This window comes from Trichoderma virens (assembly GCF_000170995.1).
Source record: "Trichoderma virens Gv29-8 chromosome Unknown TRIVIscaffold_4, whole genome shotgun sequence".
Lineage (NCBI taxonomy): Eukaryota > Fungi > Ascomycota > Sordariomycetes > Hypocreales > Hypocreaceae > Trichoderma > Trichoderma virens.
This window is the reverse complement of record NW_014013745.1, coordinates 1,220,167-1,242,245: the sequence shown is the minus strand read 5'-3', so window position 1 is coordinate 1,242,245 and position 22,079 is coordinate 1,220,167. Positions and strand designations below refer to the sequence as shown.

Sequence of the window (22,079 nt, the reverse complement as noted above, 5' to 3'; positions counted from 1 at the left end):
ATTTATCATTATTTTTTGGCTCTTTTTGGTACCGGATAAGATCAGGGTCGGCCAATGGCGGCTACAGGCGCCTCATCCACTGTCTCTGCCGAGTACCTGGATGTACTGCGGTGAAAGTGCCAGACGCGTGTGAGATACGACACGTAACAATGATATTTGCATGGAACTTGCTGCATTGCCACGGATTACCACCGTAATATAACCTTCTATTATCCCATCAGTCACCGAACTCCCTTGCCTTGCCTTGCCCTTCTGCGCATTAGAGAATAATAACCTCAAGTGTACTCCGTATTGCGAGTACCAGTAATTCTTACACGGCTTCTCGTCCTTGTACCTCCATGTAACACAAGAACAAAGCACAGCGCACACGCGGCTCCCCTGCCAAGGCACCGGAAATCTCCCCAAAGAAACCCCCCAAATCCATCAAATGTACTCCATAGTACTCGTATGCCCCCAATCCAACAAAAAAAAACTTCAATGCTACCATCACGCCACCTGCGCCGCAGCGCAAATCACCCACCGTCTGCCGTCAGCGAAAACCCCTTCCTTTTTTTTTTTTTTTTTTTTTTTGGTCCGTTTCTCTAAAGTGGTGTGGCTTGAGGTTGAGGGGGGGCCAGAACAAAAAAGAACAAAGGAATACACGCCTAAAAGTGAGACACACCACATGCACACAAAAAAACGCCACCAATTGGTTCCCGCAAGCCGCAATTCTTCATCATTTCTTTTTTCCTTTCCCCACTTGGAATCCTCTGCATTGGAGGTACGGAGTATATTGTACGAGTATATTTACGGATCAATTACTTTGTACAGGGTATTACAGGGTTGCTATTATTGTACATTGTCTCACGACCGTTGATTCACATCATCTACAGCCTTCCCATAACAGCGACGATCAACCAAGATTCGGAACACGCACAGCCCCCGAGTTCATCACCCTCCAATAAATCTCACCACCAAACCCCCCTGTCTCGCTCGCCAAAACCCGGAGCAAAAAAATAAAGCAGTCGTAATACTCCGGATTCTCGGCAGCTGGTCATTAAAAAAAAAAGGAAAGAAAAAAAGACACCTGGTTTCAGCCTGCCCTGCCGGTAACACGACATTAGTTCCCCCCATGAAGAACAACTACCGTCACCTGAAAAAGCCAACGTAGTTCCAATATAGATAGTAGCCGTGTTGCCGTAGATTTTGGTGCGACGGCGGCTGCAGCCTCGATCCCCGCGCGCAATCTTCACCGTCGGCACCGGAATAAGGCGCATTAGCTTCGTGCTCCGTCTTCAGCTATGTATGGTCAACGGGCCACGATACCGCGCACTGCGACGTTGGCGTCAAGACCCGAGGATGCTTTCGCAGCGCCACCAAATGCAATCGAAACTTACATGTGAAACTATTTACGCCGAGCCGTGAGCAAGCGGCATTCGACATCAAAAGAAAATTATTCAAAAAGTGACCGTAAATGGCAAGAGTGGCGTGTTTCCATACACAAAACTATAAGAAATACCATACAAGTCTAACCATAAAGAATGCTGTGCATCTACCCTCGAGTCCTCCTCCAGGGCCATGAAGAGGAAAGAAACAGAATCCAAAAACGAAGTGAGTATGTCGTTTTTTTTTCTATATATATCCAAACGTACCCACGTCCAATACATTAGCAACACCAGTAAATGCCAAGCAGATATGAGTCGTCTGCTCTGCGCCGGACATCTAGATAGGTGACAGATACACACACACATTTGAACCAGCAGACCAGTATTGTCATCATTTCAGAGCATAACGCATTAGTTGGAATACTGCTGCTTACGAGCTCGTTCCCAAGCTTTGTAGATTGACCAATTCAGCGTAGCGGCCATTCTTTCTCATCAGTTCCTGGTGGGTTCCAGACTCGGCAACGCGGCCTTGGTCAATCACGTAGATAACGTCCGCTTTTTGAATCGTGCTGAGGCGATGCGCGACTGCAATCGTGGTGCGTCCGGCAGCAGCCTTGTCTAGAGCCTCTTGGACGACGGATTCGGATTCAGAGTCAAGGGCAGACGTGGCTTCATCTAGGAGCAGAATCTTGGGGTTGCGAATCAAGGCCCGGGCAATGGCTATGCGCTGCTTCTGACCACCAGAGAGCAAGCCACCCTTGCTGCCAACAAACGTATTGAACCCATCAGGAAGTGAAATAATAAAATCGTAAATATTGGCTTCGCGGCAGACGTGCTCCAGCTCCTCCTCTGAAATGTCCTCCTTGGGTGTGCCGAGAAGAATATTTTCCTTGATTGTGCCCGAGTACAGGGCCGGCTCTTGGCTTACAAGGGAAACAAACGACCGATAGTTGCTAACATTCAGGGTGCTGATGTCCTGGCCATCTACAAGGACACCACCAGACAAGGGATCGTAGAATCGCTCCAACAGTGAAATAGTTGTGCTCTTGCCACACCCAGAAGCACCAACTAAGGCGACATACTGACCAGGCTTAATTGTCAGGCTGAGGCCTCGGAGGACAGGTTGATCTGGCCGGGTTGGATAACGAAAGTGGACATCACGGAATTCTATTGTGCCCTGGATATCGCCCTCTTTCAGGCGATGACCGTCCTGCGACCAGGCATCGATTTTTGGTGTCCGGTCAAAGAGCTTCCTCAATGCCAAGGCCGACGCATGAGCTTTGCCCATATCAGGTGCAAGCGCAAAGATACCTCCTGCCGACTGCGCACTGTAGATGATGCCCATGAAGCAGACGAAGAATCTGAATAAATCATACTCCCCGGTAGCGACCAAAGTACCGCCGTACCAGAATGCAAGGCCAAAGCAGAGAAACGTGGCGCCCTGGGCGGCGCCGTAGAGGGCGCTTGATGAAAGCACCGACTTCAGGCCTTTGCGCCGTTGAGCTGCAATGTCCTCACGATATATGCGCATAATGTCTTGCTCTCGAGTAAGTGACGCAACGGTGCGGATGGACGAGATGGCCTCGGAGGCATATGCAGCAGAGGCCGCGTATGCAGCTTTTGCCCTGCTCTGAAACCGAAGCAACAAGTAAAACCGGAAGAAGCCACAGGCCAGCATGACCGGAATTGTTGCAGTACAAACAAGTGAAAGCTTCCACCCAATAGCCAAGGACATGATCATCGACGAGAAAAGGGTTGACAGCGTTAGCAGGATGGTTCCCAGAGCGGAACCACTGAGCCCGCCAATATTGTTGGCTTCAGTCGATAAGAAGGCCGTCAAGATACCCGCCGAGTTCTCTTCTCTATCAAAGAACGAAATGTCCTGTCGGAGAAACGCCCTAAAAGATTGGTCCCTAATACGATGGATAAGATGCTCAGAGCATGATGCTAGGGCAATTCCTTGACCAGAGTAACTGACGAGCATGCCAACAGCCAACACGATGAACATGATGGCCCAGAAGTATGCGTCGTGTCGAATCTGGTCTATATCGGCATTTGGGAAAAGAGCTTTTGTCAAAGTGACAATCTCCTTGGCAAAGAAAACTAGAATGATTTGTGCAAATGTTTAGCGGGCGTCCAAAGACAGCCATGAATCAACCTTGGGGGGAGAAGGGTAAGCACACTCACCACAACAGACGGGGTTGCCGCCGCCGCAGATAATAGAAAAAAAGAGACCAGCCAGCATGCGCTTCCATTCATTACGGTTGAACTTTGCAATAAACGTAATCAGAGCCCAGATGCTATACTTGGCCTCCTCCTTGTCCGTGATGCGAGCTCGCAGCGCAGTGCTTGAGGCAGACTTTTGCGTCGGCGACCGCGCGAGGTTGTTCTCACTGTCACCCTCGGTACTAAAGATTTCGCTCTCTTCGATTTTCGATTGCCTCTTGACCAGCATCTCCTGATGCTCATCAATAAGTTCCTGTTCCTCGCAGGTGAGATCTTGGGTCGCGGCAATATCCTGAGCAGATACCAACTTATGGTAAGCGCTCCCTTTCTCTACTAGCTCGTCGTGGGTGCCTTGCTCTACAATTCGGCCTTCAGACATGACAACAATGCTATGGGCGTCCTTGATAGTTGATAGCCTATGAGCAATAGCTATGGTAGTTCGGCCAGCGGAGGCAGCCTCCAGCGCAGCCTGCACGATGCCTTCGGATTTCGTATCCAAGGCCGAAGTCGCTTCGTCAAGAAGGAGGACTACACGTAGAACCATGTTAGCAATTACTGTCCATACTATACCAAGACCAGGAAACAGGTTGGTTTTGGAACTGACTTTTCGGATCACTAACGATGGCACGCGCAATAGCAATCCGTTGCTTCTGTCCGCCGGAGAGAAGGAAGCCTCGGTCGCCAACATTAGTTTCGTAGCCCTCCGAGAGAGCAGAGACAAAATCGTGAGCATTGGACTTCTTCGCGGCAGCAATGACTAATTCACGCTGCTTCTCTTTGCTTTCATTTTCAAACTCGGTCCCAACGAGGCCGTAGCGAATATTTTCGAAAATTGACGTTCCAAACAGCGTGGGCTCTTGGCTAACTAGAGATATCTGGCGGCGAAGCCAGCGAAGGTTTAGCTTAGAGATGTCGCGTCCATCGAGATACACAATACCTCCCACGGGGTTGTAGAATCGTTCAATAAGGCCGATGATGGTGCTCTTGCCAGATCCAGAGGCTCCCACCAAGGCGGTCGTCTTTCCCGCAGGGATATCAAGGGTAACATCTTGCATCACAACAGCGCCAGGTCGTGATGGGTAGATATGTTTGACATTTTCCAGCCGGATATTACCCTGAACCTCGTCAATGATGACACCCTCTTCGCTGGCTGGATTGATGGGGGAGACACGGTCAATGGTATCGAAAATCTTGGACGCGGCGCCAACAGCAGCGATAAACGCTTGGAAGTTGGTTGCGATGCTAGTCATATTGAAAGCGCCCATTATGACATTCATCATGACAATCAGGGCTTCGCTGAGAGAGAGCCAGCCTCGCAAGACAAAAGCACTGCTTTGCCAGAAAGCCAGAGCATAGCTCATATAGAGCAGGAACATGATACCGCCCAGCATGAATCCAACAGCAGTCTTGAGTCTAAAGCCAAAATATTCGGCCTTTTTCAGGTGCTCATCATATTGGCTGGACAATCGGTCCTGGGCTCCAAAAGCAACGGCAGTTCTCACGGAGCTGAGGACTTCGTCAGCCAGACCGCCACCAAGAGCAGATGATTTGGTAGACTCTATGCTATTCTTAAGCATGTAGCTAGAAAACACGGATCCATTGATGAGAACGGCGAAGATAACACTCGCAATGATAAACGTGAGCTTCCAGGAATGGGCAAAGGCAATGACAAAGGCAGTCACAAAGGTCGAAATGGCCCCTATGGTAATTGAGACTTTTTCGGAGATTCCATCTTGTATAGTGTTGGTGTCGGAAGTAATGCGAGTCACGATTTCTCCAGTGCCAATTTTGTCGAAGAAGCCAATGTTTTGACTTAGGCAGCTTTCAAGATAATGCTCTCGGATTCTGGTGGAAATGTTCTCGCCCACGTAGATGAACCCCACCGTGGCGATGTAAGTGACAGCAAATTGGCCAATGGCGAGATACACAAAGTAGAGAACGTATTTGGCAAGCTGAGAGCTGAGTTCGCCTTTGTCGATCAGGTGCGCTGTGAACTCGGAAAAGGTATTTTGAAGGCCACCAAAGAGCAATGTCATGAGGGGCAGAGCAGCGCCGTTGGCAATGGAGCAGATGATGGCGATGGTCATGATGAAGATGTCGAGGCCAGTAGTGTATCGGTAGAGGGCAGCAACACCATGCCCCAAGTTGGGCGTCAAGGCTTGCCGCTTGAGAATCTCAGCTTCATTGTCGGGCAGGTGCCGGAAAGGCTCCTCGGGGTCTTCTTTGACTTCTGGTTCCTTGGGAGGCTTTTGTTTCTTCTCTTTTTTGGCCTTCTTTTTCTTCTTCTCGTTTGAGTCGACGTCAGGCTCTGCGTTGGCTTCAGGGTCTTGCTTCTCAAGGTCTTGCTTCCCAGGATCTTGCTTCTCAGAATCCGACTTCCCAAGATGTACCTTCACAGCGTCTGCTTTCTCAAGATATGCTGACCCATGGTCTACTTCTTCGGACTCTGTTTTGTCAGTATCTGACTTCGCAGGGCTTTCTTTCTCGGAATCGGCTTTCGCAAGGTCTGGTTTCCCGTGTTCCGGCTTTTCAGAATCTTTCATCTCGGGCTCTTCCTTGTCGGGATCTTCTTCTTCTAGGTCTGCTTTGTCGATGTCCGCCTTCGCAAGGTCTGATTTCATAGGTTCCGCTGTCCCATGGTCCGCATCCTTGGGCTCTGCCTTGTCAACATCAGTAGAACCAGCCTTTGACGGAATGTTCTCTGTGGTCACGAAGTTATCGGCAATGTTGGTATCACCGGGGCCCAAAGAGTGTTCCGAGGCCCCTCCCTCGGTTGGCTTCCCAGGTATTTCAGCAGCCATGATGGCCGATGAAGATGAGTTCGCCGGAGGGCGATGGCCGTCGTCTCGCAGCAATCAGTCGTCTAGTCGGTATCGTTGATGGCCAATTCCTATGTGAGTGTCATATCTCCCGAACCAAATGTATCTGCAGCGCGACGCGGGCAAACCAACGACGATCAGGGCATGCAGGAAACAGAACCGCAGTGTAGATGTAAGGGAGGAGAGCAACAAGAGGAGAGATGCAAGCCTGGTTCTCCGTGTACATGCTACAATTACACCTACAACTGTAGCCTTGGGGTCCTCAGGTCAGTAGGAGGTACCTACGGTTGCAGTAATGCCTGCTGTAAGAAACGACCTGTCGGGAGGGACAGCCGCACAGACACACGCCCTCTTGAAAGAGCACGCGTACTCGTACCGATACTTGTAGCTCCCTAGCAGAGACGGATGGCCTCAAGAGACGCGCCATGGGCCGAGCTGGCTAGTTGCTCTGTTGCGGTGCTACATTGCTTTGTTTGGTGGGGACTCGGCACTCGAGGTTCTCTCGACAGGGATGATGAATGGTAAAATTCCAGCCGTCATACTCCGTACAGACTTGCACAAGCCATGCAGTGAGCCGCCCTCCGTCCCGCTAGCCCAGCCCACGCGCACTGTGCTCGACTTTTGGTGGTTGGTACGACACTCTGCCCACATTCCCTTTGATGCTTTTAGCTGTATGATTTGTTTCCCCGAAGAAGAGGGAGGAAATTACAGTAATGGCAAACGAGATGATATTTTGCACTACGTGGCAGCTTCGCCCCGAAAGGATCGGGAGACGGCAGGTTGGAGCGGTCTTCAGATGCAGTACAAATAAATCGTACAGACTGTCCTTTGTCTGAGACACTGACAACTGTTGTCTCCGCTACGGCCTGCCACTCACAGGGTTGGCTTTGAGACATGCGGAAATGGTTGAGACCAAGTAGTATTGGCCTCATAATACTGCATCAAGCCGACCAATTCACCTACAATTACTACCTTATTTTATTGAGCTTTGCCTGGTACAACCTCTCTGCAATCACGGCCCAAGATCATCGTAGGGCCAGCCCCGTTGATTGCCGCTCAAGCTGGGCTGGTGTAAATCTTGGCTCCAACAAAGTGCTACTCCGTTCATGTCTCTCATACTCGTATGTCTTGTCCCTCTTTCAATCGAGCTCCTCCTTGCCTCTTCCATCCCTGGTGATCAAGGCATCCGACAGGGGCACGGCTCATTGGGCTTCTTCCCGCTCTTCTCCCTTTTTTCCTTCTCGGAGCCTTGATGCCGCGCCATGTCACCCTTTTTTTCTTCATGCAACTCCAAAAGTTCTGCTGCAAGGAGCCACCGCATTAGCCCACAGCTTCTGATGCAATCAATCCCCTCGTAAGAACCGCCACGTATTGCCTCTTTGAGAAGCCCAAGGACAGTCAGCCAAGTGACAACCGTTGCCTTGGCGCGCTTTTGCTGCCAGGGGTGCCAGACTCTCTCCCAAACTCAGATCCGCTACACTGTACAGTAGAGGCCACGACAAAAAGATGGCCACACGGTGCATGGGCCTTGAGTAGATGCGAATTTCTCCTCTATCTTTGTTTTAGTGCTTCCTCTTTATCTACTTCTCAAATTTATCTCATCTTTCAGCGATTATACTGCCATTTCTTCTGGCTCTCATCCCGACCCTCCCTAGGTAGATCTGGATTAAGCTTGCCTTAGCGCGTAATACATCGACTAATATCTGCCGCGGCTGACTCAACCAACCCTTGCCATATTACTCTCTGCCCATTTGCACCGTGCGTCACGCACTGGTTGTTGATGTGAGCGATACACACTCCTCTTCTCGACGGAAGAACACCATGGCGGCTACTCACTTGATATCAGATACTACAGGAATCTGGAATTGTACTCATCTCAGTTACTCAGAGTGTGTTCTTTTGTATGCACCCCTTATGTCTATCTCATATCAGACAACACAGGTCCTTCCAGTGATGCTTGGTTCGCCTACTCGGCAACCTCGCAAACGTATGACAGGAATAGTAGACTAAATGCTCTTGGCGATATCGTTACTCTGAAGCCTAATCGATGAATTCATGCGGTGACTCGCATCTTTAGAGGATTCCAGTAGAGAGGGAGCACGGATCTTCGCGTAACTTTGTAGCAGGGCATGTTTTGCCATTTTCAATAACACACTCAACGTTCATAAAATCTTCTCAAGCCTAATCCTTCACCGACGCCGATTGACCACCTCGCCTATATTGCAGAGAATACTCTCAGGTCGCCGCCTAATCCATAACAGCCAACACTTAGATACTCAAATACCTTATATATTTAAGAAACAATCCACGCCAAGTCACCCGTTACAGGGTAGCCTACCTCCCCTACCTGGGCATGCGCTGTTGGCTCACCGAGCAAACACCTAAGGCAGCAGCACAGCTCGGTCAGGCTGCCAATCAGAAGCAACCGCAGAGCACCTTCCAAGCTCACTACCAAATCAGTGTATTCCTTTCACCTTCACTAAAGGACATTAGGCAGCCTCGCCACCACGTTGCGAACCACTCAGAAGCATCAGGCCATGTGTCCTCTTTCATAGCGTGAGCCCTCTTTCATACGAATTCTTGGCCACAAAAGTTGTTTGTTGATCCTTTGTCCTCGATTTCAGCTTCTTCTCTGGCCATCATCGCAAAGAGAGCATCATCTCGGCAACACATGCATTGCGTCATGGCGCTGTGAAACACTGAGCAGCTATACAACACACCAACCAAGCTCACCCTCACCAAGCTCACTTTATCAAGACCTTCCACCGAACAATCTCATCGCCATGCTTCTCGAAACTCTCCTCCTCACCCTCACCCTCCCCTTCCTCACCCTCGCCGCCCGCCCTAAGAACGCAATCCTCCTCTCCGAAGTCCGCACCCTCACCCTCCGCGGCAATGGCGCAAAAACCACCGCCCGCCGCGTCGCCGCCGTGCCCCAGCTCAAATGCATTTCTTCAAAGGCCGTCTGCGACCTCTTCCAAATCGACGTCATGCGCTGCACCAATCAGGGCTCCTCGTACGGCGCAGAAGACATCGAATGGAGCTGCAGCGCCTCCCTACCCGAGGAGTTCAAGCTAGGCAGCACGGACGTCATCTGCGAAGGCTACGCTTCGTCTGATGATCCCTATGTGTTGAAGGGCAGCTGTGGCGTCGAGTACAGGCTGATATTAACGGACAAGGGCGAGAAGCGGTATCCCGACGTGGCTAATCCGAATGGTCGATGGTTCAGTGATGGTGAAGGAGGTACCGACCTGGGCGCATGGCTATTTGCAATTATTTTCTTTACCGTTCTCGGGTGGATTGTGTATTCAGCATGGCGTAACGGGAGCAACCAAGGACAGAGACCTCCGAGAAGAGGCGGATATGGAGGCGGAGGTGGTGGTGGCGGCGGCGGTTGGGGTCCAGGCTGGGGCCCAGGAAACGATCCACCACCGCCTTATCCAGGTACGAAGCCTGATGAAACCCAGCAAGGATGGAGGCCTGGATTTTGGAGCGGTCTTGCTGGAGGAGCAGCTGCTGGCTACATGGCGGGAAATCGAAACAACCGGCGGGAAGACAGGTATCCTTCCCGGGGATGGGGTGCCGGTCCATCTGGGTCACAGTCTTCCTCATTTGGCTCTGGCTCGAGCTCGGCCTCAAACTCGTCCAGATATGAGAGCACAGGTTTTGGTTCGACACGGCGCAGGTAAGGTGGTCATCTGAAATGTCACAGTTGGGTTCAGTGCCAGCACGGTAGTCACAAAATGAAAGAAGAATAAAGGCATATATGGGTCAGAATGACGCAAAGCTTGCGGCTTCTCTCTTATCCAACCCAATCTCGCTCCCCATAGAGCTCATGAGCAGTGGGCTATCACCTGCCTATCGTGTTTCATATTATGTACATTGGAAGCATTTCCCATATCCTTCTTGCTCGTAAACGTACACTGATGCCACATTGTCCAACCACGCCTACCCTATAACCTTTCCGGGAAAAAAAGAAGACAATAAAAAAAGGTGGAAAAAAAAAAAAAACCCAGTAAATTGGTAACAGACACATCCTCGACCGCGGATCCAACCGCTAGCAAACACCATTTTGCGCCAGTAAACACAGTGAATAGACCTCGTGAATCCTCTAGTCGTTCCCCCGTAAATCCGAATGCGAAAAGACCAATGCAGAATGAACAATGCGGAACGAAAGAACAATGCAGAAAGAATGAATACAACTTCTGGACGATACGTGACGTTGCTGATGGATTCATCGTGGAGTGAGTGATGTCGATGAGTTCATCTTGAAGTGAACGATGCTGATAGGCTCATTTTTAAAAGTGAACCTGCATGACATCCATCTTGTCAAACGCCCTTGAACAGCTAGGACATTTCCGCATGCGGTTGCTTATGCGGTCATCCACACATTTATTGCAGAAGAGATGACCGCAAGTCTTGAGTGCTGTGTTTTTGAAATTGGTGCGGCAAACCGTACACAAGGCCATGGTCTGTTTTTTCCACGAGTTAGAATGACCAGATTACAGGAGATGAGCAAAGAGGGGAAAATAAAACGCAAACTTAAAACATACCCGTAACATGTCTTCTTCCTCTGAAGAGTTGCTCAGTGCCTTGTTCTTCCAGCTATCCCGGTCCTTCTGGACATGCTCAATTCGAACTTTGAGCTTCTCTACCTCGACCTCTTGCATCGCGTTTCGCTCTCGGATGACAGCCGTTGAGGCGTCCTTGGACTTGACCAAATTGGTCAAGTCTCCCACTTGCTTCGTAACAGATTCTGATCTCCTCACAGCCTCCAGGCTATTGGATTCCATCTTTTTGCTCTCGGCGACCAGCGCCGCATTGGCCTGCCTCAAATCCGCGGATTGTTTTTCCAAATTGGACAGCAAAGTCCGAGTTTGGGATTCGAAATCTTTCAATTGGGCAATAAGCTCGGCTGACTTCCCGCTCTGGTGCCTCAGAGTTCTGATCTCGCTGTTTCGAGTGTCGGCGTCCTTCCGGGCAGCAAAGTATTTCTGATCCGCTTTGCTCTTCTCAGCAATTAGAAGAGCCACCTTCTCCTCCAAAGCCGTGTAATCGAGAACTTTCTTTTGAGCAAGATCCTTCATTTTCTTGTACGCCTTCTCCATTGCCGGTAGCTCCTGGTTAATGGAGTCGAAATCTTGCCTCAACTTCTTGTACCTTTGCCGCAGTTCCTCCTCTGAAACACCATCCGAGTCGGCTCCATCGCTAGTTTCTTCATCTCCCGTCGGTTTCAAGCGAGCAAGCTCCAGCTCTAGAGCAGATATTCTATCCTCCTTTGCTGCTACAAGCTCCTTGATGTGCTCCATCGCGATCCGCTCCTGCTCTGCATTTGCCCTTCGCTGCATGTTTTCTGCAAGTATCTCGTCTCGAGCAGACCGCACGCGAGTCAGGTCCTGGTCTCGTGCCGCAATATCTGCCTCATAGTCTTGAGCCACCTGGTTCATATCTGCTTCGAGCTGAGTCCGGAATGCCGTTCGTTCTGCTTGGAGCTTCTCCGCCTCCTCGCGCAGTTGCTTGTTGGTGGCTTCCAGGGTGTTGATTCGCTTGATAAGGTCCTCGTTTTGGCTCTTGAATTGCTTGAACACATCCGTCCGAATGTAGTCTTCGTCTGTCAGAGTTTCTCGCCGAGATTTTAAACTGGTGTTTTCCTCTTGCAATGTTTTGAGCTCCGCAAGAAGTGTCTCTAGCTGCTCTTTCTGCTTCGCCGCAGCCGCCGTGACCTCTTCATATTTCACCAATAGTTCATTTGCACTGCCGTTTACTTCACTGGGTTCTGATCCTCCCTCGGTGGGCGTAGTAACAGGCCGTGTAGCATTGGCAAATGCCTGCTGCTCCAGCCTCTGAACTTGCGCGCTCTTGGCACGGTCGAGCTTCTTCTCGGCTTTGAAATATCTAAGTGTCGCAGCGTTGAGTTGCTCTGACATTTGTTCCTTCTCTGCACTCAATCGATCGAGCCTGAGAAAATGCTCCTTCTGTGCGGCGAGAAGACTGGCGATTTGGCTTTCCAGCTCGGATGTTTTGGGCGAAATATTTTCCCTCTGGGCAGCGAGTTGAGTGAGTAGTGATTCGGCCTTCGTTTTAATCGTTTTCCCCTTTTCCTGTAGATGCGTTTGGAAATCATGTAAATCCTTGAAGCCCACGGCCGTGAGATATGGAGTGTCTAGTCCCGCCCAGTTAGAACACAAATATGACATCAACAGAATCGGCATATATGGATTAAACCTACCACGAGCTTCCGTAGTCGTTACTTTCGATGTAGCCAGCAATTCGAGTTCTTCTAAAAACTACACCGTTATTGGTCAGACGGCGTTTTATAACGGGAAATAGACATTGTGGTGGGAACGCATACCTGTCTCCACCAAGCGTCAATAATTCGTAAATGATCGTCATGATGGACGGATCGTTTGTGGAGTTCTTCCAAGCGCGACTCGGCTGTTGACGCCTTGCGGCTGTACTCCTGCATTTGCCGATATATCGCTCCCTTTGTATATGCCTGATATACCTAGTCAGCGCCATGTGCCCCTTATATATCGCGATAGTCGGTGTGTAGGGATGACGAGTTGGGTAGAATCACGGTGGACGCAGCGCGCGGTAGGGTGAAGGATATTCAGAGCGGATTTTTGAAGATAATTTTTTGGAAAGCAAAGAAGCCGCTGACTGCTCTCGCTAAGCAATGAGCAACATCACTGGCTTGGTGAGCACTATCATCCAGCAACGACGCCCCAACGAGGGCTGCAGCTGACAGGGCGAGCAGGTTGAATGCGGGATTGGCAAGGCAAGACGGTTGGGACAATGGCGAGACGCAATCCCTGTGCCGGGGTGTCTCGCGGGTTGGATGGGACGGGGGAATGGGATCATGCGACACTTACTTCGATCCAGGTGTCTTCCTTCATCTCCGTGTTTTCCTCCTTGGCCTTGGACCCATTGATGGCAACCCTCTTGCTAGGAGGAGCCAGGTCGTCGGCGCCGCTGATGGCGGGTCTCTTCCTGTCCTCCATCTTCACGAGCGTGGATGGACGAGGCGAGGCAGAGGGGGTCGTTGCAACAGGCATGAGAGAGCGCGTCAGGGAGGGTCGGCAGGGAGGAGAGGGAAGGACTGAGGGGAGAGAAGCACAAGCAACGAGGGCTAGAGGGCAGGCGTCGGCTTTGGATTGCTCGCGCGGGCGGTCATGCAAAGGGGCGCGACGGTGAGCGTGAGGATGATGGAGAGACGCAGCCCGGCCAGGAGTTGAAATTTCGAAGTTGCCTCGCAAATCAAAGAGGCACGTCTGCGCGCCAAACGAGCCTAGTGCCGCGCTAGCCCCATCGAGATTTCTGCTTATCGTATGCATGAGTCGGCAGAACATCGGATGCGCTTCTGACGCACCCCACTTCTGCAACCAACTTTTCTGGCTTATCCGAGCAATCCTTGGGCGTATCTGCAAAAAAATTGGCCGACCGAGGACGGTGACTGCTAAACTTTTGTCGACTCTGCGCCGCAACTCTTGCACCATCTTCCCTTTTCAAATGGATTAGTTTTCCAACTCCAACGGCAGCGCTTCGTCTTTCTCTGCACAGAATCAGCCCGAAATGAGTTCCATGTTTAAAAAGAAGGGCGGCCTTGCCTTCAAGCCAAAGATTCCATCTGCACGCCCACGCCCCGCGATCCCCGCTACAGATGTTCAAGTCGAGAGAGAAGTCGTCGAGCCGGAATCAGTACCGATCGCGGCGGTAGAAAGCCCGAGTCTTGATACTAGAGAGAGTTCAAGTAATGTCGCTGGCACTAGCGAGTCTGAGAATATCGCCTCCCCAGAGTCATCCAGTATTGCGAAAACAAGCCCGATTATCACATCTGAGCCGCCGACTCAGGATGTCTCTGGCCTGAAACCTCAAGAACACATCCAACCGCCTGATGAACAGCAACCAAGCGCTCCAGAGACACCAGCGGCACCTCCTACTGCGGCGGAAGAAGCCGCGACGATAAGCCCACAGCATTTTGAACCACCGATTGTCCATAAGCTACGAGAGCCACTTCCCGTCATCGCAGATGACAACATTGCGCCGGAACTGCGAGATCCACCACGCCCGACTCCAAATATCCAAGACACTGCGCCCGAGACAGCGATAAATCCGCATATATCGGAAGCCTCACCGCCCACAACGCAAGAAACCACACCAGCTGCTACTCCAGTACCATCTGCCGGCCCGAAAACAAGAAGTAGGAGGAAAGCGCCCGACTCGGCGGCGGAGAATGTGGATGGAGATGTGGATGCCGAAGCACGGCCGAAGAAGCGGCAGCGCAAGGCACCGACAAACGAAGATGGTACCACGAAGCCCAGACAGCGCAAATCATCCTCTCGGGATGGAACAACAACACCCCAAACACGAGCGAGGCGAGCCCGCTCAGTAACACCAGATGATGCAGAAACACAAGTCGTGGATTTGCAGAGCCTGAAAATGACCGACTTGACGAAAGACTTGCACATTGGCAAGAAATTCAGCCGTCACGACGAACTTCGAGAGCGAGAACGACAGTCTAGGTTAAAGTCCAAACTCAAGAAGGTGCTCGGTGACAGCAGTCGCGATGGGTCAGAAGTCCCAGAGACGCCCCCAGACGACCCGTCGGTCAAAAGCAAGAGCGCTACGCCGACTGCCTTGTCCACGCCGGCGCCACCACCTGCTTCCGGTCCTCAATTCCGCATCGTCGACGGCCAGATCATCATCGATCAAAGCTCGCTGGTTATGGACAGACATGCTCGCGCCGCGGCGACAAGGGGGGACATGGAAACCGTCGAAGAAAACGACTTCACGCGGCTCATCACCAGCAGCTCCTTTATGAACACCTCCAAGCTAAAAGGACCCAACATCTGGACCGAAGAAGAGACCGAGCTGTTCTACCGCGGCCTGCGCATGTTCGGCACAGAATTCGAGATGATCTCCAAGATGTTCCCCAACAAGCAGCGGCGACACGTCAAGCTCAAATACAACCGCGAAGAGCGCCACTGCCCGCACCTCATCAACGCAGCCCTCATAGGCGAAAAGACGGTGCGCATCGACATTGACGAGTACAAGGCCTTCACGGGCATAGAGTTCGAGTCCGTCGAGTCCATCGAAGCAGAGCAGCGCAAGATCCAGGAGGACTTCGAGGCCGAGCAGAAGCGCATCGCCGACGAGCAGGCCGAGGTCATGCGAAAGAGGCGCGAGGAGCTGTTCGCCGATGAGGACGGCAACGAGGACGGCAAGAAAAAGAAGAAGGGCAAGAAGAAGGGGAAACAGACTGTGCAGTACGGGCTGAATGGAGAACCGATTCTTGCAGGGGAAGCTTGATTGAAATCTTTTTTTTTTCTTCAATCGCTTCTTCGTTTATTTTTTTTTTTAATTCGGGAGGTTTTATTCTTTCTTTTCAAATTGTTTAGCATAGAATCGGCGTTTGGAGAGAAACAGAGAAAGAAAGCTCGGGCAAATTACTATGGATGGAATGATAATACCCCTCATATTTTCTGAGGAACTAGGGGTTTTTTGCAGGATGCAATTTATTCGGCATTTGTCAGGCGGAACACTGATTTTTCTTCTTCTCGAGAAGATACAAGAAATGAAAAAAACGAGTACTTCATATTATTGCCATTGCGTGTGAATCCTAAGCATATCAGTCTTACTATACACTAAAGGGAATAACCATTAACGGGCTCAAGACACAACTTGTTTGCTTTAACGACGTTTTTTTGGGTTTGCCAAATTCGATTTCAATAACTTTCATCTGACCTGTCAAAGCGTACCATCTCACTCTGTCCTATCCGTTCTGTCCGGGTCAATTAAGCCGGCACTTTCTTCCTCTGGCCAGGCCAACCCGCGCATGATACTTGGTTTTCAAAAAGCAACATGATTGCGGCCGTTTGCCACGTGGTCATCCTACGCCTTAATGTTGCCAAGTCGTCATAATAGTCTCCGATTTGCCCCTCCATGCCTTTCCTTACGTATTATCGTATAAGACCTTTCAATCACTTCTCAGCATTCAATGGGAATATTGCTTTAGTTTGTCGGTGGTTCGTCGTCCTCGGGCTGATCGAAGAGGAAGTTAGCGGCAAGCTCTTCATTCTTGTCGCATGCAAAGTAAGCCTGGATAGCCTGGTCGCGGTCAAATCCAAGTCGACATAACTGGGAAAATGGTTAGCCAGAACCTTAACGACTGCCCAACTATCAGGGCCGGGGGAAAAGAAACTAACCCGCTCAATGGCATCGCGCTCCTCCTCTGTGACAGAAATGGCCTGGGCTCCAGGGGGCAGAGGAACATCATCCTCAGCATCCTCGCCGAGCAGCTGCAAAAACTGGTCTGGATTTGATGCTATCAGCTGGGCGAGCTGTGGGTTCCCTGCACCAAGCTGCTGAAGGATGGGCTCGAGCATTTGGGGTTGCTGCTGAACCACTTGACGCAGCTGTTGGAACTGGGCATTGTGGCGAAGGAAGTCCAGGTTACCCAGGTCGTTTTGGGCTGCAGCAGCCGCCGCCGGGGCACCACCGGAGGCGGGGGCACCTCTTCGCTGAGCGGCGAGATCAAACAGATTAACACCGCCATCGTCATCAGCAGCTGGGGCGGCAGCAGTGGAAGCTGCCTGCGGGGGGTTTGCTCGCTGCTGCTGCTGTTCCTGCTGGACGCTCTCTGGGATACCCTTTGGATTCGTGTCAGTGGAACTTGTCCTCATGGATTGGATTCAATAGTGCCACCTACAGTTAGAAGATACTCGACTGCTCGGTCAGGGTTGTTGAAGGCAGCGCGCATGGCAGCCTCGATCTGGGTTCTCTCGAAGCCCATAGCCTCCATGTTTGCGATAGCCTCAGCGCGCTCAGAGCCCATGGCCAGGCCGGAGGGGGTGCCGGCGGAGCGGTTGGGAGTCGGGGTTGCGGGAGGAGCGGCCTGGGTAGAAGTCTGGACGGGCGCAGGTGGTACAACTGGTGTGCTGGCAACCGGTGGCGCAGGAGTAGCTGGAGGCGGTGCAGCGGCGGCAGGAGCGGCAGCGGGCTTGGGCTGTTTGGCAAAAGATTAGACGATGAAGAATCGCAGCAAAGGCACTCTGATATGAGCGTACCTTATTCACCATGCAAACAACAAATCCCTTCTCCTCGATGTTGTAGGACTGGACGGTATCATCATCTTTCAGGATTTTGCCTACACCAAGTTAGAACCAGCGCAGTGCGACGGGGCCAAATCCAAGCCATGTCAAACCTGAGTAGATGAGCTTTTGGCTCTTGGGGTCCCAGCCCTTCTCCGCTGAGATTTTCTCCTTGACTGCGGAGATCTGATAGAGGACATGGTTGTTAGCAAACGATATCGATAGAAGCGACCGACTATGACTAGGGCAGCATCGGCAAAGGCGACGTGGCGAGAGACGTACTTTGTCTGTGGGCTCTACATCGAGGACGAATTTTTGTTGCTTGAGATCCTGGTGGAGAGACCGTCGTCAGCCAAACTGATCAGCGTCAAGGGAAGGCCCGCGACCACGGCGAAGGCCATAGGACGCTCTGCGCATGTAGATCCAGAGCTAGCGACATGACATACTCTAAATGTGACCTTCATGATGGGCAGATATGGGGGCAGCGAGAAGGCTGCGTCGGACAGGCGAGAGGTCGAGCGGGATGCCTAGCTGTGGTCGTGCCAGGCGGGCAGAGGCGGGTCGTTGCGCGAGAGTCGAGCAGAGAGAGATGGAGAAATGCGCCGCGGTATAGCAGAGCGGATGCTACAGCGGATGCTGGGCTATGGTGAAGTGGTCTGGATAAGGTGGTATGTCGAGGCAAAGTCGGAGGAGAGGTGGCGCGGGCTGGTGGAAGTTATTCAGGCTGCCCTGGGCTTTTGGAGAGGGTGGGGTCGCTCTGAGCCTGTGTGATGGTTTCCAGCCCAGTGGTGGAGAGCGGCAAAAGCGCTGGAGACCCCACAGGGAATGCCCTCACTCACCTGTGCTGTACTTGTACGTACAGGTAATGTATACTTGCCGCTGGGTGGTGCAGCAGGTACCGTGGCCATGCATGCAGCTTCCCTGGCTTGCCTTTGCTATAAGGTATAGGCCGTTTGCGCGACCCTGAAGGCTGGTGCCGTGACTATGCCAGCAAGTACTTGCCTACCAGTAGCGGTACCATGTGCTCTAGGTACCCGATGGCCGTTGCGTACCTGTAATTCACTAAACGTGGGCAAGGTAAGAAGTCATCACCTGCAGGTTAGTTAGCGAGGGAGGTCATTAGCCGATTCATCAACTACACGATACTACTACTGTACGAGTACTAGATGTTGGATTCCATGAATAAACAAGCTCTAATGCTTTACTGTCTCTCCCCATCTCTCGTATTTCCCCAGCTCAAATCCATGTACTCCGGTACTTGCATGCTGCAGCCCCAGCCTCGCTGATGACATACGCACGCCGCTACTGCCTGCTGTGCTGCCTGCCTGCCTGGTGCATGTATCGATATCGCGATAACGCAATCATGGGTCGTTGATACGCCCAACTCGGACATTGCTGCCTTTGCAGAAACTTGGCAGCTGCAGCCTTAGATCAGCGCATCAACATTGTCTAGCGCCTCTTAAGCTTTATGGTCTATCATATTGATGCCTCAACAAAACCCTGGCATCGTCACCAGACATCACTCCACTAACTGCAGAACTCTCTATATTGGACCCTCGAGCTTGCAAAATTCCAATACGCAATACGCACCCATGGCTTGCCACCTTCCCACTCAATTACCTTTGGCCGCCCAACAGCGATTTACTCGTATGTACTCCTCCGCGGCTTATTAATTCACATGTGAAATCAAGAATAGGGCGCTTTGAGAAAAGTACAATGCTGCTTTTATTTTGCTAAATATCGTGTCCGACGAAGTGAAGCGAAGTGAATCTTGAGGTATATATATATATATGCAAAGAGAAGGAAAAAAGTCATCCAACGCCACGCTCATCTAAAACTTTGGCCAACAACAAATGGTATCATCGCCATGTCCATCCATGTCCTTCTACTTTATATTTCCCATTTGTTCCGTTTTTCTGGCGTCCTCGGTGAATTCGATAAAGTGTGCGGTTCGTTAACAGGTGAAGAGGGGAATAAGAAAATTCAAATACGTAAGTCATTAAGATGGAACCTTGAGAGTCCATCATAGTTCCCTCCGCAGCCATTCAGGCGCAGGGGGTGCCATTCCCCTGTCGGCAAAAGCGTGCTCGCTGAGATCCAACTCAGATCGGTAGGCCTTGAGCGATCTAGAGTCAAAGTTGTCTTGCCTGCCGAAGGCGTTGGGTGCGATTGGCAAGCTGTCGCTTCGCAGGCGGTTGAGAGAAAGATTGCTTGATCGATGGACAATGACCCGCGCCGCATCCGGAGCTGCCATGACAATGGTGCCAGGCGTCGCAAAAGGATGCGGGTCAGGAGAGTCAGATCGAAACAGAGGGTGGATGTGAGCCTCGCTGCTTGAGTTTGGCAGATCACGAAGCTCACGTCGAATGGATACAGGGCTGTAGCTTCGGCTGCGGCGCCGGGTTTGGATACGGGGCGGCTCGAGTTCAACAAAGGATTGTGGTGATGGACTCCGGCTGGCCACGGGGCTGGCGGGAATCGTTTCCAGTCCGCGAGGCTTGCTTTGCGTGGGCGTCGAAATCTCCAGGACGGCCTCCCGGTTATGTACGTCTACCGAGGAGGTGTCCCAGGAATCAAAAGCGTCGTCAGCCATGGTGCTTCGGTTGGCGGTCGAGTCAATCGACATGGAGCGGCTCCTCTCCTTCGAGGAGCGCATCTTTGACTTGCTCGAGACGGATCGGATTGAGTGGGCCACGTAGGTCACGGACGATGCAACAGTCTCAGCCATTGACTTGCCGTCAGCCGAATTGGAGCGGCTCCGACTTCCTCGGCCGTCCAGCTGGGCAATGGGGCCAGGGAGATCCATGATAGGCATTGTCTGGCTATATCTGATGGCTTTTAGGTTGATCTTGCGCGCTCGTCCCGACTCCTCGTCCTTGCGGGCTGGCCAGGAGATACCAGGGGCGCGCGTTGAACCAGGCAAGACCTGATAAACAGTATATACGAGTTGACTAGAAACAGCCAGTCCAAGTGTAACAGAAGATGCGATGAGGAGCTGTGTATTTGCGCCTCCATCGTGCCTTGTCAAGTACACCAAACCAACGAGCGACGTCACAGTCGCAATTACACAAGCTGTGATTTCGAGACCGAAAAGGATCCCCCTCCATAGCTTTGACTGCCCGGGGAATGTAGGTAGAACATCAGCTGCTATTAGCCATCCTAGAAGGACCAGAATCGCAGCTTCGAATACAGCGGCGATTGTCGATGCTATCCTGCCCGGCGATGTCTGAGAAATGCTAACACTGACTGCGCTTTGTGTGCACAGCGTGGCCATCGTCGTGATGAGAGCAAACGCTCCCAGCGCCAGAGAAGGAATGCGAGGCATTGCGTCCAAAATAAGAGTCGCCGATCAAAGGAGGGAATTCCAGAGAAAAAAGAATAGGATTGCCCGTGGAAGGATTCCAGTATGAAGGAGGGGACTGAAACAGAGGCTTGCGACAACCAGGAACTGATTGGCCGCCAATGAATGACACTGCAAGAGCGTACAGGTCGTCAACCGACCGCTTGGCAAGGAATATAAAACGATGTGATGCAAAGAATAAAAATAACAAGTGACGGCAGCCAACAAAACTCCCGAGGTGCGAGGCAAATTGAAGCTGCTGGGCAGTTCGGCTCTAGTGCGTTTGCCTAGGCCCGGCAGATGGTGGGATTCCGGGGCTTGTGATTTTTGTGATAAGTGACAGTTGAGACAGGTGACAGCGGCCACGATGCAAGTAAACGAAAGTCGGCAGGAAGCCAGTGGTTGGGTTCATTGATTCGATTGGAGAGGAAAAGAGTGTTACAATGGCTTGAGAACAAGCATTCCGAAGGAGAGGGGAAGTTCCAACAGGAGGGTGGATAACCTGCAGAAGAAAGAAAAAAGAGGAAGAGGAGGGAAAAAAGGAAAGCCAAGGCAGCGCCCGGGATGAGGGGGAAGAGCTACACTAAAAGCTGGCAGAATCTCATGCTGTCGGGGAATATCGACGCGTTCGGGGGGGCCTTGGATTATACAAGTACAAGTAGGCTTTCTGCTAACAAGCTGCGCGGAAGGGCATCCGGGCGTAGCAGAAAGTGAGATTTTTTTCTTCGTCGGTGGATGCAGGGACAGGGGACGGCACATCTTGGGAAGGGCAACCTTGCATCGTGACAGGGGTTTGTCAAACCTTGGCCCTCAGCCCAGCTTGTTGTTGTTTTTTATAAACAAGGCCAAATGGCGGAGCAGCCGGAGAGCCTTGCTTGTGCCTGGAACTTGTGCGGACGGCACTTTTTTAGTCTCGGGTACTAACGTTTGGGAGGGCTGATTCCATGTGCCCAGTGCATTTGTGCCGGTTTTATGTAAGTCCAAAGTATATTATATGACAGGTGCCAATAGATGCAAAACATGCTTTTGTATTACTCGCTGAGATGGTTGCTTAATATACGAAAAGGCAAAAGGCAAAAGCTGGACTCGGACGAGCATGCCCAAAGCAGACACAGCACCTATCCCGCTATACCTCAGTTTAAAGTCTATGATGAAAGTGAGCTTGATCCCTTGGCAGCCCATTTCCAAACCAAACCCACTTATCAAGTAGAATGGAAGGGATGAAGAATACAAGAGAAGA

At 51.5% G+C, this 22,079-nt stretch overlaps 6 protein-coding genes across 6 annotated transcripts; 2 read left to right on the top strand and 4 right to left on the bottom strand.

The window, feature by feature from the left end:
* Positions 1-1,794: 1,794 nt before the first annotated feature.
* On the bottom strand, positions 1,795-5,677 carry TRIVIDRAFT_54504 (uncharacterized protein; the record flags this gene model as incomplete). Its single annotated transcript, XM_014103333.1, has 3 exons — positions 1,795-3,467; positions 3,552-4,118; positions 4,195-5,677. The coding sequence occupies 3 exons, from the start codon at positions 5,675-5,677 to the stop codon at positions 1,795-1,797; spliced, it is 3,723 nt and encodes a 1,240-aa protein (XP_013958808.1).
* Positions 5,678-8,940: 3,263 nt separating this feature from the next.
* TRIVIDRAFT_215632 (uncharacterized protein) lies at positions 8,941-10,222 on the top strand (the record flags this gene model as incomplete). The annotated part of the gene is made up of 1 exon (XM_014103332.1): positions 8,941-10,222. One exon carries the CDS (start codon positions 9,193-9,195, stop codon positions 10,096-10,098), a length of 906 nt encoding a protein of 301 aa, XP_013958807.1.
* A 485-nt stretch (positions 10,223-10,707) lies between these two features.
* TRIVIDRAFT_30121 (uncharacterized protein) lies at positions 10,708-13,410 on the bottom strand (the record flags this gene model as incomplete). Its single annotated transcript, XM_014103331.1, has 5 exons — positions 10,708-10,881; positions 10,963-12,572; positions 12,639-12,696; positions 12,762-12,905; positions 13,282-13,410. The coding sequence occupies 5 exons, from the start codon at positions 13,408-13,410 to the stop codon at positions 10,708-10,710; spliced, it is 2,115 nt and encodes a 704-aa protein (XP_013958806.1).
* Positions 13,411-13,981: 571 nt separating this feature from the next.
* TRIVIDRAFT_30483 (uncharacterized protein) lies at positions 13,982-15,718 on the top strand (the record flags this gene model as incomplete). Its single annotated transcript, XM_014103330.1, has 2 exons — positions 13,982-14,071; positions 14,261-15,718. 2 exons carry the CDS (start codon positions 13,982-13,984, stop codon positions 15,716-15,718), a joined length of 1,548 nt encoding a protein of 515 aa, XP_013958805.1.
* A 378-nt stretch (positions 15,719-16,096) lies between these two features.
* Positions 16,097-18,157, bottom strand: TRIVIDRAFT_84601 (uncharacterized protein; the record flags this gene model as incomplete). The annotated part of the gene is made up of 7 exons (XM_014103329.1): positions 16,097-16,546; positions 16,615-17,058; positions 17,118-17,414; positions 17,476-17,555; positions 17,613-17,685; positions 17,782-17,829; positions 17,946-18,157. 7 exons carry the CDS (start codon positions 17,961-17,963, stop codon positions 16,421-16,423), a joined length of 1,086 nt encoding a protein of 361 aa, XP_013958804.1.
* A 1,046-nt stretch (positions 18,158-19,203) lies between these two features.
* TRIVIDRAFT_229926 (uncharacterized protein) lies at positions 19,204-21,382 on the bottom strand (the record flags this gene model as incomplete). The annotated part of the gene is made up of 1 exon (XM_014103328.1): positions 19,204-21,382. The coding sequence occupies one exon, from the start codon at positions 20,822-20,824 to the stop codon at positions 19,523-19,525; it is 1,302 nt and encodes a 433-aa protein (XP_013958803.1).
* Between the last annotated feature and the right edge of the window lie 697 nt (positions 21,383-22,079).